The sequence below is a fragment of the Achroia grisella genome, unplaced genomic scaffold (genome assembly GCF_030625045.1).
Source record: "Achroia grisella isolate CSIRO2021 unplaced genomic scaffold, CSIRO_AGI_Agris_v1 utg109, whole genome shotgun sequence".
NCBI classification, from domain to species: Eukaryota; Metazoa; Arthropoda; class Insecta; order Lepidoptera; family Pyralidae; genus Achroia; species Achroia grisella.
In genome coordinates this window covers 8,085,995-8,100,312 of record NW_026712573.1, presented here as the reverse complement: position 1 = coordinate 8,100,312, position 14,318 = coordinate 8,085,995, and the positions used below count along the sequence as shown (strand labels likewise).

Genomic DNA, 14,318 nt, shown 5'->3' with positions numbered 1-14,318 from the left:
ATGTTATCTCAATGTCTAAATAAAATCTTTTTTATTAAATAATACCTGTTGAATTTGTAATGAAAAGTTTCATTTTTAATTGTAATAATTAACAACACGGGTGATTCATAAGTCAATATACGTCTTAGTGACCTACTTTCACAATCAATAAATATTTAATATCCTTGATAACAATTTGCATAAAGTCAGTAACGAAGTCAATACTTTAGACTAAACACTATAATTTATAGGTATTATTATAATTTCATTTCTGAGATTTATTGTTTTTGTGATAACGGTTAATGGCCGCTCTATTGATAACATTGTATGCCGTTAACCTGATAATTTGGCGTTACAAGGCAATGCTATACAACAACGGTTGGCCATGAACATATAGTGTTATCTACATTTATAATGTAATCTGCAATGTTCGTGTCCTAATCAGGGATGTCAATAGTACGAGCATATTTTCGTCCTAATACAAATTTGTACAAGATTTTGACGTTTTGATTTATGGTAGTCATATTTTAGCCAGGTAGAAGCCAAGTTTGGCTAATACACGAGATTTGTTAATTCTTTTCTTATGATCATAATAGCATAAACGATGATAGTGTTCTCCTATCGACATACTTGTACACTTTTTAGTATGTTATTACTTATCAGTACATAATATTGGCATACTATTAAAATGAATAGGTCTAATTTTTGTTATGAATCATGTCATATTTTTAATTTTTAGAGATGGCAAGCACAAACAGCTATCGCCCGACCAATTGACTCTTGCCTTTATAACAATAAACTGTATATAATTAGAAAATAATGTATCTGAAGTGAAGAGTAGATATTTAATTGTCTTGAATACATTATGTATTGTATTAAATGAGTGCGTAGAATAATTGTAATGGATATAACATAAAGTGTGTTCTCAATAATGGTAATTAGGGTTGTATATTTTGAATGACTTAGCGATTATAATATACTATAAAATAATATTATGTTTATGAGAAACACAACCATTTAGCACTAGTCCAATTTGAAATACGAACATAAATTGATATTTATTATCTTTGCCCACTCATATTATTTTTGGTCTAATAAAGAAAAAAGTATAATATATTTAGATGTTCTCAATTTAAAGAGCATTGCAGAGTTTTCTGCATTATATGATTCCTTAATATTTTGAAAACAGACTTACACAGATACTAAGCTAGAAGTAAGCGATAAATAAAATATCTTTAATATATACAACATAGGCAATAAAATACAAATAATACATTATTATTTGTATTTTATCGCCTCTGTTCGCCTTGCGCCAACCCGTATCCAAGTGTATCCGATGGAATATAACCTGGATTATGCTGTACTGTAGTCTGTTATTTAATATTACTTGACTTGGGACAGACTAAAAAAGTTATGCATTATAAAAACAATGAAGCAAATTTGTAATTACATCTATTAGGTTCTTGACTACATCTAAATTGTCAGAATTTTGACTTGAACATCAATGACTATACTGAGACTCAAATTGAAATGTGAGTCAATCGTAATGATAGTGCGTACTGAAGTTTATATATGCCCGCCGTATTTCTATTACCACTAATAACCAATTATAGAGATATATAGAAATGCTAGCGGATGTTAGGATGCATTTTTATGTTTCCTTTGCTCTTGGTCTAACACTGACAATGCCTCCGGTAACAATGCAACAGTCTCCGTTCAGATGGGTCAGTCTGAATCACTCATAAATATCTACAAAGTGGTCAGATTTAGATATTATTTTTTATTCAATATAACTTGAATTTAGTTTTGTAATAATTGTAGAATACAAGTCCTCTAAATGTAAATGCGTGCTTATCTATCTGGACGGTATATTTTTGGATGTTAGTCTTGTCAAAGCCAGTTTTAAGACCAGGATATATGAAAAATATATTATACTATAACAAAAATAATACGTAAATCAAGTACTTGATTTATATGTATATGTGTGTAATAAAGTCAAAGTATACACTTTGAATTTATTACATATAAAATTCTATATGTAAATGCTCTTAACATCTTAGCAACCAATAGTAATAAGTATGCCAAATAGTACGTAGTAATAAATACATATTATGTCACTGCGACATTACATTTTCTTACAATTTTAACCAGGTAAATAAGAATATTTAAACCAATAAGTCACATATATTTATATATACATATATATAAATGTATATTATATATGATTTTAGAAACAATTAACAATGAAATGGTCAACCGGCTACAATAATTAGAGAAAGATATATATATATTAAATTTTAGAATAATGAACATCTTTGGATAGGAGTCGAGGTTCGCACAAAAATGTGTATACATCTACGGTATGCAATTTTGTTGCCTTTGAATCACATGTAAATAATTACAAGTGATAAGCATTTTCAGACATACTTGAAATGGACGTTAAATTTGTCTACGTTTTGTTCGTATATACACAGTGCGTTTTTAAATTAAGCAATTAATGTAACGACGGAATTTACAATATATAATACATTTTATAATATATTAAGTATATAATAATACAATTTATAATATTTGCTGTGTTATACCAAGTTACATTTCTACAGAGTTCATTAATAATAGGTAGTTATCACCTATGTGCAAGTAAATTTCATAATTGTTAAAACCAATTGCCTAATTTAAAAACGCTGTAATTATCATTTGTCATTACTCAGTCATAGAGTATATGACGGCGATATTAAATATTAGTAATTAGTTAAGTGTAAAAGAATTCAGTGGATCTACTGAGCATACTCGAAAATAAAATAGTAGGACATTATCTTATATATAAATATCACACTTCATACTGTATTCCACGAGGTCACAATATGATCATAGAATTTACTAGAACAAGTGTACTTATAAGAAGTTACGAATACATATATAAATGATATATTAAAATTTAAAAAAAAATTTGCTATATGATCATTAAACATATTAAATTTGTAACCATCACTGTCTCATTCTATATCACTTATCTTATCTCATCCAATTTTTTTAAATGTCAAGTCGATTTATTTTTAATATATGTGTTAATGAGATTGTAATTTGTCGTAGATTTTGGCATGTTACATATATATATATATAATACAAAAATATTCAGAAAGTAAGTTAGTTGGCCAGTAATATGAGTTTTTATTTGCAATGAATTTTTTGTGTCTTTCATGTAATTTGCATAGTGTCCTTCCAAAAATGTTTTTAGGGTGCTCCAGTAATAGAATTTATTTAAATAATATAAGATCATTATTACGAATTATTTAAATATTTAACATGTGATTTATTCCAAATATATTTAAATTTATTTCTTTGGTGCTGTTCCTAGCGGTGTTTATTTCCAACATCTCCCCAATAATGTAAGTTCTGAATGTAACCTAGTCTATGGAAAGTGCATATGAATATACAGCTGTGTAAGTAGTTATAACAATGTTTAAGGTAAATGTATCGTGTGACGTAACATAGTCTTTATACCTAACCTGTGACTTGTTATATTGTTAAGATACTAAAAGACATACTTATAGGGAAAGTAAATATTTTAAATAAGTAGCCAGTAAAGTCCAGTATTATATAATGTTTTTATAAATAGGAATGATTCATTGCCAGTAGTATTTCAATAATGTCCATTCCTAAATAGCCCTGTAATTTTGCATAAAAATCAATAAAAATCCAATGTTTTCTAAAATGGGAAATGTTATATGTCTTTTGACTTCAATGAGTAAATTGATTGTAGGGCATTTAGGTATATTTAATACATATTTGAATTAATATCTTAACTCATAAACGAGTTTAACACCCACCTAAGGAACTTTTGCTCGAACGAGATAACTTAACATATTGTTTTTATAACACAAGAATAATTCAGAATTGTAAATAATACTATTAAAAATATATATGTATATTTTAGCAATTTATTCCTGTCCCAACTGTTGTTTCAGTAATATTGGTGTATAATTGTTTACTATAAAGGAAAAATAGAGAAAAACAACTAAACAACCTAGTAGAATCAATATGACTTATACATGTTCACACAACATGTGCGATCTATTCTGCAATATATTTAATTGGCTCACTCGAGATACTGATTTAGAAAAAAAAATACGAATAGTATTAGAATAAATTTAATATTACCTATTATTGTCCCTACGAGACGCCCGTACGTTTCGAGAATGATATTTCAGAATGGATCTTAACGTGTTCCTAAGTAAACGGCTACAGTCTATTCGCATTGCGAATGTTCATCGATCATCAATTTTTTTCCACAATCATAAAATATCTCATAACTAAGTTAGTATCTGAAAAAGAATTGCGCAATAAAATCGATACAGTACACATTTATCGTCGACTTTATTTCTTCTAAAGAATGTAAGTATAATTTTCTGTATTGCTGTATAAAAAAAAGATATTTGTGTTTGAATGAACATTCCATGGTTTTAAGAACTTTGATTTATTGTAGTTATTTCTATTACATTACTGTGAAATCAAAAATATATACTAGTAAACTCAGACCAATATAAAAGACAAGACAGAATACTATCAGATTCTAAACTTAGTGAAATAATTTTATCTGCTTTTAGTGTGGTTATGCAGCTTCACTTAATTTTTCAGTACGTACATACGTTCCATAGATAATTGGTATATCTATGAACGTAGAAATATTTTTTTTGGTCTGATAATAAAATGTAGACTTCAATAGGGTCGAAATAAAGACTTATGTACATCTTTAGGTTTCTTTATTTTAAATAAATTATTTTTTATCTAATAAACTCTGGAACAGAAAGGTGTGACCCGACTGAATTATAATAAGTATGTAAATCTTTGATTATTATAATTGTATTTATATAGACGAATTCTTTAAAACACCTAAATGTATAAGACCAGACAAGGATAAACAAACTAAGTTATATTGGTTACTAACTGCATATTATGTTATCTGTGCTAACTGCTAACCGCGACGTCTAAGTCTTTTTAGTTGAAAGATAGCGTCTATGTCCATGTTCCTAATATAATTTTATTTGGATATTGAAAATTAATAAGATCTGTTCAATCGTTTTTTTACTAAAAGGTAACAAGCAGTAACATTTTTAAATTTATAATATTATATATGGATTCCCGTGAACCAAGTCTTCCATTTTGTAGAAGCGGGCAACTCCGGATTACTCTGGAAGACTGTAAAAAGTCTTCTACATAGGTTCCTCAGTCTCACTTATGTCAAGATCCAAGCTCCTAACCTACCTTGCTTTGTTTTTGTGACGTGTTTCGTTTGTAGAATGCGTGAAATTATTAAACATGAGGCTTGGGATCTTAGCTCTCTGCAATGGCAACGCATGAGTGGTACGTGATAACCGTAATACCGTTTATGTATATATATTTAGGCGATGGATATTGCTAACCATCAGTCGGCCTGTTAGCTTGTTTGCCATTTCAATTATATAAAGAAAACTATCAAACAATATTTAGCCTATTTTAATTTAGTTTGTTTATCTTTCTATGTTCGCACTCATATATTGCGTCAAGTATCACATTAACTTATTCAAATAAAAAATATAGTCAAGTACCCATCAATTACATTGGTAAACCTGGATCATCAAGTATTTTGTTGTTTTGATAGATATTAGGAAAATTTCTTATGTTAAACTATGTGTATTTTGTGTGTAGTTCAAATTAATATGTGCATTATATTGTGTACCCACTCTTCGATCTGTATGTGTAACTGAGTCATGTAAACAGTTCCTGTGAAGTCAATCTATACATATTTGTATATTTAAATAGTATAGGTGACTGTTTTTGGTGAAGCAGTCAGATCAATGCATTTGGGAAAAAGAGCACTACGAAATGACAAAAGCGAAATTTCAGCCGACAGTCTGTAAGAGTGAATAAGATTTTTTTAACATTTATTGATTCCACATTACAAAGTATTGCAACATGAATATTAATCATGATGAGTATAAACGTAGCGATTAAACTGATTACTTGAGGTAGTCAAAATATATACGAAAGTTGGAATAGGTAATTCTTTTCCTGCATCATTTATATTAGCAAACCTTCCGAACATTCGCATTTGTCAATTCGAAGTGTGTCTAAAATTATTGTGGTGATTTCATACAAGGATTTCGAACGTGCACCATTTTAATAAAATTTATAAGTTAAATGAATGTAATAAAAATATTTAATCATGAAATTTGTTTTAAATTTATTTAATTGTGGCGGAAAAATATACGTAGTCAGGGATTGTTTTAAATTTTAATTGTTTATGTATTGTTATTTATTTCAATTTATTTATAAACTTGCATGGTGTATTTTAATGTAGTGTGTACAGTCACAGCGAGTGGTACATTTAGTACAAAGTGTTGCTTATAAAATTTTGTAAGTTTTGAGGTTTCGTACTCTGAAAGCAATAAATAAATGAATGTTTAAATTTGTTTAGTTTTCTTGTTCTTCGATCATTCCTGGTAATACTTTAAACACCAGTGTGGGTTGATACAAATGGAATTATTACAATTAGTATTAGATTAGACCCCCCCAGATATCATGGTAAATTTCTGGTACATTCGCTACAATGGTCTAACTGACGTCATTCTATCATTCCCCGCTGTCAAGAGGAGGGCTTAGTGTGTATTGTAAACCTAATTGGGAGTACCATTACATATCCATATACTGAATAATATAAAACAGACAAACAAACGACAGACAAATATATTGTTAAGGTGTACTCAACACGAAAGTTTTAAAATTAAGTAATAACAAGCAGTACGATAAATATGTTTCATAAAGAGAAGCTTAAAATTAAAGATACAAATTTTTAGATTATGTATAATATAAACAATTCTACTGAAAGAAAGCAATTTCTAAAGTTCGCAATTGCAATTGTCAAATAATTCACGGTAAATATACCATCCCAAAAACGTTACGAAATCAAAATATTCCATGTTTTAATGTGCCATGTGCTAAGTTTTACAAAGTAAATTTATACTTCCTTATAATTACTACAAACAATAATTAATTATTCTGTGTGCGTTGTAACTTGGTGCGGGTGACAGTTACTAATTTAATGATTTAATATATTAAGAATGTGGTACTGTTGAAATATTAAATCATAATTTGTAAATCGCGGCAACTTTTAAGAATGAAACGCAACGTTAATTTAACTGTCACCCGCACCATGCTATAGCGCACATAGTATAGAGTACTAAACATTGAGCAAGTAATCATTACGTTTGAAGGTTCGGTATCGCATTATGCAAGGGGTACAGCCTAGTTAGACTTACAGAGTATAGAATGTCAGTCTGATAGTTTCTGTGATCTGACTGATCTCAGATCTGTGGAAGTATTAATTTTTGAGTTTTTAGTCGCTTCTATTTTAATTAAAAATTTAATTTAATAATATTTCATTATACAAAAAAAAAATATGTATTTGTTTGTTTCTTAAGCAGTTTTATTTGAAATCGGCAAACATATAATTTCAATTCAAAAATCTCGTGCCAAAATTTGGCTTCATAATACCACAGATAACATAATATTACATACAGATACCCCATCCCATACAAGAAAATGGTTCCTTCCTAACTCGGGCTATTCTTCGGGCTATTTTATTTCGCCACCGTAGCCGCTAGATGTCGCTAGATCTGAAGCAGTTCGGATTACTAGTGGGTGCTTAGTAACAAAGCATGAAAATAGATGGCAGTCAATTCAGTCTACATGACATCTGTTTTGCAAAGATATGTATATAATAGATATGTAGGTAACTGTATCGTGTACCTCATTAGGGACGATTCAAGATTCAATGTAAATGTGTAGGTATAATATCGTTAGCCGACACTCTGAGCTATGGCTTATGTGCCAATGTATATACCTATTATGTTATGGTTTATTTTACATTCCATGCCTATTTTTTTGATATGTTGTAACGCGTCTGCGCTATACGTATAGCCTGATTTTGATACGTTTATACTCGTACGTATCAAAATCGGGCTATACGATTTTTTATTTTAATCGTTATATGTATGAGACTGATTTTAGCTACAATTAATTTACTGGTATATACCTCATGTATTCTACGATGTACCCCTCTTTTACCTAATGAGAATTCCGCTATATCTTATATATAAATTTTGTATCACAGTGTTAGTTGCCATATTTCTCCCACATTTTGATGAAATTTGATATGTATACTTGCCAGGTCTGAGGTAGGGTTGTTATCTATTTTTTATACCCCTAAGTCATATGGGTGGCCTACCACGAAAAAATATTTTTTTGTATTATGGACAATTTTTTATTTATTTATAATGTTACATTGAAAATACATACACGCCTAAATTTTCACCCGTCTTTCACCAACCCCTATTTTTAATAGCGATATTCTTACAAATATTATAAATGCTAAAGTAACTCAGTCTGTCTGTTTGTCTCGCTTTCACGCCAAAACTACTGAACTGATTTAATTGAAATTTGGTAGACAGATAATGTAGACCCTGAGAAAGGCTACTTTTTAATGCGAAAAAGTATTGAAAGGGGAAATGAAAGGCTATATGAGGATATCGTAATTTTTAAAGTCAGATCTTGTAAGATTAAGTGAACAGGGTCGGTCTAGGTTTTTCATTATTAGAAATGTGTAACGGGGTAACACGTTATTTAGTGCGAAATTGTGTATATTACAATAAAATTTAACGAGAAAATATTATAATGATGTCACTGGGACACTCATTGCCTTACTACTATATCGTCCGTTAGTCGCGAACTTTCTGGAAACACGAGAGGCGCGCTCCTATTGGTCGGTCGGCGCGGTTACCGCGCGTAGATGAGTAGATGAGGTACCTAGACGAGTCTCACGGCGCCGCAGCGTAAGTACTTACTATACATACGTAGTATATGGGTACATATGGGTGTTACAAATGTTTTTATTACGAGTAATATTACTGTGTTATCTAAGCAAGTAATGTGTGCTTATTTTGAACTTGATAACATTCTGAATTACTCGTATATCTTTCAATATCTTTAGCGGTATAAACCAGGTTATGTACTACTACTAGTATTGTTAGTGAGGGATAAAGTTGATGAACAAAAATAAAACAATATTCGTATTAAAAATATATTCATCTAATATTTTTGGCATTATTTTTAAGTTTCTTCCAAATACAAGGGGTCTGACATGGGGTGTTATGTACCTACATTAAAAGATACTTTTTGAAATGTATGTACCTACATTAAAAGATAATTTTTGAAATATATGAAAGAAACGTATTGTATGAAATTTTTGAAATGTGTGAAATGTATGTACCTACATTAAAAGATAATTTTTGAAATATATGAAAGAAACGTATTGTATGAAATTTTTGAAATGTGTGAAATGTATGTACCTACATTAAAAGATAATTTTTGAAATGTATGAAAGAAATGTATTGTATGAAATTTTTGAAATGTATGAAATGTAAGGACCTACATTAAAAGATAATTTTTGAAATGTAAGAAATTTTTGGAATGTATGAAATGTATGAAATAAATGTATGTACCTACATTAAAAGATAATTTTTGACATGTATGAAATGTATATACCTACATTAAAATATAATTTTTGAAATGTATGAGATGTATGAAAGAAATGTATGTACCTACATTAGAAGATAATTTTTGACATGTATGAAATGTATGAACCTACATTAAAATATAATTTTTGAAATGTATGAGATGTATGAAAAAAATGTATGTACCTACATAAAAAGTTCATTTTTGAAATGTATTAAATGTATGTAAGAAATGTATGTACCTACATTAAAAGATAATTTTTGACATGTATGAAAAGTATGTACCTACATTAAAATATAATTTTTGAAATGTATGAAATGTATGAAAGAAATGTATGTATGTACCTACATTAGAAGATAATTTTTGACATGTATGAAATGTATGTACCTACATTAAAATATAATTTTTTAAATGTATGAGATGTATGAAAGAAATGTATGTACCTACATAAAAAGTTCATTTTTGAAATGTATGAAATGTATGAAAGAAATGTATGTACCTACATTAAAAGATAATTTTTGACATGTATGAAATGTATGAAAGAAATGTGTGTACCTACATTAAAAGATAATTTTTGACATGTATGAAATGTATGAAAGAAATGTATGTACCTACATTAAAATATATTTTTTGAAATGTATGCACCGTACAATAACAATACACGTTAAACATCATACCACACAGTCATACGCAAGTTAAAAACAAACTGCTATGATATTAATGAGAAAGGAAAATCAACTTTATGGCATTCGAGTTAGGGTCGATTTCTCTCTTTTTTTTAAATACTATTTTAATCTTACCAGTTGCCAGTATTCGCAGACAGCTACGATTCGTACTCGATATTTTAAATTATTATGTAATCGATTTTTCAGTACAAATGTAAATAACCAACGATACTAATAATGTACTACTATATTCCGTTCTTTGAAACGGAACACTGCTATAATACAAAATAATGAAAATTTACTGTTCACAACGACTCATTAAAAGCATCATCGAATAATGCGCTGTAATAAAATCCTGTTATCGATTATTCAAAAAAATCGATAATACATGTAGTTATTTTTAATATGACAACACTTCATACAGAAGTATTATTGGAAATAGTATTACTTGCTTGTTCGGCTATTTTTAATTTACTTAAAAATTTTTTATATGTTTAATTTACAATAATAATATATTAAGTGCTTATTATTGGAAAATATAAAACAGACATTTAATTAGGCCGATACAAATGACGACAATGCCATCTATGAAAGCATTTTGAAAACATTGAGCCCCATATTAGCACTGATTAAAGTGTAATTAAGTACTGGAAAATAACAAAATGAGTAAATATATGAAAATTACTTTTCTAAACGCATTATTTCATTTTAACATGTATATATAACTTTTTAAAAATTGATTAAACATTTTTGAAAACACAGTTTTGTTTTTTAAAATGTTTGCAAAACTATGAAGAATTCCATCGATACCAATCACGCCATCTATATGCAACTTTTAGCAATAATAATGGCTACTTCCTCATTGAGTGCCACTATAATACTACATTTTATAGAATTTAAGTGAGAATATTCAGAATGTTACGTCGTTTCTCGGCTACATTTATACAAAGTCGGGGCATAAAACACCAAGTAAAAATTAAATGGGTTCGACCTGCCTATGTGCCGGCTTACAAACCTGAAAAATCTGGTGACTTAGAGAATATAGCCAACATTCCGCAGGGTGCTCTAGGAAAGGACTACGCGCTAAGCGATGAAATAAAAGAGTAAGTATTTAGATAAATGCATAATTTAAGTCCAATATTTGTAATTCAGACATAATAGATTATTTGAAATAGGTTAAATTGAGAGAATTAGAATTAATTTTCTATTTCCAAAAAATACTATTAATTGGTTCTATCACAAAAATGTCTACACTACATACTTATACAAATGGGTTCTACCATTGTTATTTTCCTGTCAATTCACAATAGTACCTGACTGACTATATACACTCATATTGTCTTACACTGGTGCCTTAACCTACCATGTTTCATTGTGTTCTTAAACCATCCCAGATCCCATTGAAATACACACAAAATTTCATCTAAAACATTGCCATAAACAGTGTCTAAAGGATATAAGACAAACATAAATACAGAATAATTATAATACTACATGTATTATAATTATTCTGTATATTAATTTAACAACATATTATGTATATTAATTTATTTTTAATTAATTTGTTCACAGTGCACCAGAATCTGTGAAAAAAATATTTTCTGTTGCTCATCTAGGCCAAAAAGAATACAATGCTCTAGTGACAAAGGATTTGATTGATAGAGTACGACGACATAACTATGATGAGAACACTGCTGAGACTAGAAGTAAGATAATTAGAATTAAAGTCTTTATTAAACTCTTTAATTTAATCAAAACTCATATGGGGCCATCCATAAATGGAGTTTTTGTGACTTATCCAATTCACATACATTTTAATACTTAGATATATTTGATTTTTAAATGGGACATATTGAAATGTAGAACCATCTCACCCTCATATCACATAATACCTGTTTTGTCATACTTCAAGCCCCCTTAATCATAATTATGTGACATATCATATAAAATATGTATGGTCCCTAAATTCTGCAACATGGAAAGTGGATTTACTTAATACATTAATAGTATTTAGAAGAAAATAACATAACCATACTATTCTTCATAAGGAAATATTATTTATTGCCTTATTATATAAATGGTTCATGCATGTTGTATGGAACATTGTGTGCTTGTTTAAAAGCAAATATATTAGATGTTTGTTTTATAAATTCATTTCCATGCCTATAAGTTAGGCGATCACCGTTTTTATGTTACTTTCTAGGTTTACTTTTAATCCATACATCATATTTTTATATGATTATAGTTACTATAGTAAAGTAAAGCATTATTTTCTGTAAGGTATATATTTCTAATGTAATACATGACCTTTGTTGGTAATACGAAAATTAATCAAGGATATTATTGTAGCAAAAAAACTAATTTACTGTATAACAATCTGCATATCACAGTAAACATAACTTAATTCTTTAATTTAATCATTCCAGTTGCAAGACTCACTGGACATATAAGATGTCTACAAGAAACCATGGAAAAGTATCCCAAAAATGTCAAGGCAAAGGTATATATGTATAAATATAAAAGTATATTTCAATATACTCAGTGTGAGGGCATATAATGCCATGTTCATCCAGATATGTGATATAAACAATTCCTTTGACTACTCCATCTAAAATTATATTGCTTCCATGACTAAGAATATAATTGTTGTATATATTATATACATATATGTAGTAACTATTTATTACTTCATTCTTAACTGTAGAATTAAGCCTTAAGGCTTAATTCTACAGTAAGTTCTTAACTGTAGAATTAAGCCTTAAGGCTTAATTCTACAGTTAAGAATGAAAGAAATAGTTATGTTAAATAATCTCAATCAAATTAAATTGTTATAACTATTATTGTATTCAAATTGTTTTTAAAGATATAATGTTTTTCCTTTCCTTTTACTTAATGATTTTTGTCACATTTTTTATCTAGTTATTTACTTTCAAATCACTATTATATGTATATATATAGACCACTAACAAATAATAAAACATTTTTCTGACATTTCAGCAAACAGTCCAAGAACTGATTGATAAGAGGAAAAAGATGCTCAAATATCTACGACAATATGATTATAAAAAATTTGAATGGCTGTTAGAAAAACTGAATATTGAATACAAGGGTCATCCAGAGTATGTATATATTAAAAATAACACATATAACATTCCTTAATAATTTAAAATGCTTAAAAAATATAAATAAATTATCCATGTAGCATATTAATATTATAAAGAATAGCAGTAGACAAAACTAGAGATGTATTTAAGGATAGAGGCAGTTGCAACTGTCTATGATATGGATAATACTTGAAAGTCAACAGATCTCCAGGCAAATCATCATTGTTATGGAGTTATATGCACAAAAATTCATGTTAATTATGTTATACCTATACAAGTACTATACATTATACAATATAACTAACATTTATAAATAAATAAATAAATGTGCCTGTTAGTTACTTTAAAAAAATATTTTACATTTTACCAACTATGATGTGCAAATTTTGTAAGACTTTAATTTTTTTACAGTACTTTTCATAAATTGTCAAGAAAAGAATCACTAAGAAAACTTACAGAAATGCACTGTGAGGATATTCGTAATAAGAAATTGACAGATTATAGGAATCTATTAGAAAGTCAGCAGGGTCCATTTCTAAGCTCAAAGCTTGAAGCTTTGAAGTTCATAAAGAGTGAACAGACAGAATTGCAACTTGCAGTCACTGTTTCGGACCAAGACATTAAAAAGGTGGAACAACAATTAGAAGAATGGACAATAAAAGATCAAATCAAGCAACAGTCTATGAAAAGAAAAAAGCAAGTTATTTTAGATTAACTTTGGTTTTATGTATAATGTGACTAATAGGAAATATATCTAAGTTGTAGAAAAATTGTTTGTAATTATATTTTCTGTTGTGGCCTGAACAATTTAGTTTTGTTTACAACCTTAAAAAGTAGATTGTCTTGTACTAAAGTGTATTAAATGTACGTCAAGATACTGTGAGTACAGTTTGCCGAGATGAATATCGAGCGAGTTCCCGTAGTAGCAACAAACGAAGACGTGTGAAGGTAGACGCATATGTCTGCCCATAAAAAGATTTCATTTTCACTCTACCCGCTCCTCTTCAATTTACCCGTG

The 14,318-nt window shown here is 28.7% G+C and overlaps 1 protein-coding gene across 1 annotated transcript; it reads left to right on the top strand.

Moving 5' to 3' along the window:
• Nucleotides 1–11,076: 11,076 nt before the first annotated feature.
• On the top strand, nucleotides 11,077–14,267 carry LOC131846334 (small ribosomal subunit protein uS15m). The gene is made up of 5 exons (XM_059195615.1): nucleotides 11,077–11,299; nucleotides 11,769–11,902; nucleotides 12,623–12,696; nucleotides 13,194–13,315; nucleotides 13,712–14,267. Exons 1-5 carry the CDS (start codon nucleotides 11,112–11,114, stop codon nucleotides 14,013–14,015), a joined length of 822 nt encoding a protein of 273 aa, XP_059051598.1. The 5' UTR covers nucleotides 11,077–11,111; the 3' UTR covers nucleotides 14,016–14,267.
• The last annotated feature ends 51 nt before the right edge of the window (nucleotides 14,268–14,318 follow it).